General features: G+C 56.8%; 2 protein-coding genes across 3 annotated transcripts in view; one reads left to right on the top strand and one right to left on the bottom strand.

Moving 5' to 3' along the window:
- Nucleotides 1-2351, top strand: part of VAT1 (vesicle amine transport 1) — a 6946-nt gene extending 4595 nt beyond the window's left edge. The window contains exons 5-6 of the mRNA XM_010842476.1: nt 442-683; nt 847-2351. Coding sequence (XP_010840778.1) covers nt 442-683; nt 847-930 — 326 coding nt within the window. The 3' untranslated portion in view covers nt 931-2351. The remainder of the gene's footprint in view (nt 1-441; nt 684-846) is intronic.
- The window catches only part of IFI35 (interferon-induced protein 35), a 14998-nt gene continuing 13721 nt past the window's right edge, over nt 1370-2646 (bottom strand). For both annotated transcript variants that reach the window (XM_010842475.1, XM_010842474.1), the window contains exon 8: nt 1370-2637. The gene's annotated coding sequence lies outside the window, so the exon portion shown is untranslated. The remainder of the gene's footprint in view (nt 2638-2646) is intronic.

The following is a 2646-nucleotide window of genomic DNA, read 5'->3' on the forward strand; positions in this document are numbered from 1 at the left end:
GGTGTGGAGACTCCAGTGCTCTGAGAAAGCATCGCTGTTAGGATGGTCCTGGTTACTGCATTCAGGTTGCTGCCTCCTCGGTGTACCTACTGTCCTCTTTCATGAGTCATAGCAAATTCGGTGTTCTGTGTTCTCGTTTGGGGATTATTCCTAATACAATATCAACCTGTCTGCTTTCCTCTGTCCTACTTCCCAGGCTTCTTGGGCCAGCTGCATTTTCATTTAAAAAACTACTTCACACCCAAAATAAATAAGTAAAGCTCAGAGCAGTCTTTGAGTCAGTTGGGCCAGGTAGCCAGCAGGTGGTAGAAGGTTCTTCTGTCACTCCTGGTGCCGGCATAGATAATTGTAAGGGGCCTGCAGCGGCAGATGAGCATGAATCCAGACACGCAGGGATGTGCCTGGCCCCTGGGTTCATAGCTGTGTCTCTTTATGCCTCAGGAATGGCCAACTTGCTGACGGGCCCCAAGCGGAACCTGATGGCCCTGGCTCGCACATGGTGGAATCAGTTCAGCGTGACTGCTCTGCAGCTGCTGCCGGCCAACCGAGCCGTGTGTGGCTTCCACCTGGGCTACCTGGAGGGCGAGGTGGAGCTGGTCAGCGGTGTGGTGACCCGCCTCCTTGCTCTATACAACCAGGGCCACATCAAGCCCCGTATTGACTCCGTGTGGCCCTTTGAGAAGGTGAGTGTGGTGGCTCTGCAGGGAGGGCCTGGGTAGGACACCCAGGAAGGCTTGGGGGTTGCCAGAGGAGGAGTCCAGGGAGGAGGAGGAGGGCTGACCCCTTTAGGCCGGCTCCTAGAAGAGCCGGATGGTGCTGAAAGCAGAGTCTTGTTTTCCTCTCCAGGTGGCGGATGCCATGAGGCAGATGCAGGAGAAGAAAAACGTGGGCAAAGTCCTCCTGGTGCCTGGGCCGGAGAAGGAGAACTAGGCCGGGGGCTAGGCAACCCTCGGGGCCCGGGAAAGAGAGAAGTTAGGAAGCCATATGCTGTTGGCCACCAGACCCTCACTGTTCGGTCCATCCTCCGTCGCCGCACGTTGCCCTCTCTCCCCGCAAGGCCCCTGTGGCGATGGCCTCTCCCGTGCCCTGTTCTTTCTCTTTAGTCAGGGCTTCCCCCTCCCGCCTTCCTGCCCTCTGAAGAGGTTGGGAAGTGACCACTTGGATGTCTGGGCCCTGCCAAGGGGACAGGGAGGGTCAGAGGGAGGCCAGCTGCTTCCTGCCCCCACCCTTTCCCCAGGCCCACTGTGCTGCTTTTGTGCCAAGATTAAGGTTAGCCAGTCCCTTCCCGTCTTGTTCTGTGTGCTTCCGCCTACCCCTCATCACCACCATGCCCCTGCCCCACACCTCCCCAAAGAATTGAAATGTCAGCTCAGGATATGGGGCCAATTTATGTGAATCCAGCATGTCCCTGTGTCGCCCTAGTGTCCCTTCAACCCGGGCCAGCCAGAGCCCCTCTTGTCGCAAGGCCTCGTCCTGTCGCCAACTTCTCGAGCACAATCGGGCTTCTCCCATCTCCAGGTGTTCTGCCGCTCTCAACCAGAGGTGCCTCTTCCAACTGGGGCGGGAGTCAGACCTGCCCCCTCTGTGGGAGGCACGTGGAGCCCCCTCAGCCCTTCACTGAGTTCTCTGGATTTGCTCTCAGTGCCTTAGCAAAGGAAACCTTGCTTGTGTATGTGGAGGTCCCTGCCTCACACCTCCTCCCCGCCTTGTCCTCCCCAGTGCCTTCCTTGTCCTGCTGGAGCTGGGGTTTCACTGCTCCCCAGTCCCACAACACTGCCAAAAATCTGAATGTGTGCCAGTGGGTGGGGGGTCAGCCCTTAGCCTCCTGGGGCCTGGGCCATGTCCTGTCTCTGGGGCTGTCATTTCTCTGTGGTGGTGGAGGAGAAAGAGGCAGGAGAGGCTTTCCCAACCTTGCAGCTAAGTGTGGCATTTACCAGCCAGAGCTCTGAGAGACGATGCCATCTGTGTCTTGTTCTGGGACCAACGTAAAAATCAAAGCACATTCTCCCTGTCGTCAAGGGAGGCAGCTTTTCAGTCAGCCCCAGACTTTGTTTACGTGGGTAAGGAGATAGAATAGGGGTTCAAAGTGGGGTGGTTTAGGACCTGGGCCACTGGAACCAAAGTGGGGACTTCCTGGGGCAGGGGTACAGTAGCTCCCTCTGCCCTGGGATCTGGGATGAGGGAGGGTTATTGCCCGAGCCATTGCCAATGGGAGGTGAGGGGGAGGGGCTCAGCCTCTTCATCGTCTGAATGAGGCAGAATAACGTGAAGTGTGATTGTTTTCGCTTTTGTGTACCCACCCCATTACCGAAGCTGCCTTTGTGTTTGTGTCAATAAAACACCAAACCCTGCGTCCTGGATCCTGCCTCTGATAGTGAAGGGGAAGGTGAGCTTGTGGAAGGCCAGCACAGCTAGCGGAAGGCTGAGGTTTCCCCCTCCCCCAGCCTCCTTCCATGCCCCGATCAAGTTTCCTTTCATGAAGTGAAATGAGGAAGAGGATCATGCCATGCGGGCACTTTTACTGTTCTGGGGCAGCATTTCACCGCTCCTAATCCCTCCCTCCGTTGACCAGCGTCATCACTTTCTCCTGTACGTGCCTCCAGCCCCAACCTGGTTTAAGAGTCTTGGCAGAGGGGTGGGCTTAAT

This window comes from Bison bison, unplaced genomic scaffold (genome assembly GCF_000754665.1).
Source record: "Bison bison bison isolate TAMUID 2011002044 unplaced genomic scaffold, Bison_UMD1.0 scf7180017864180, whole genome shotgun sequence".
Taxonomy (NCBI): Eukaryota; Metazoa; Chordata; class Mammalia; order Artiodactyla; family Bovidae; genus Bison; species Bison bison.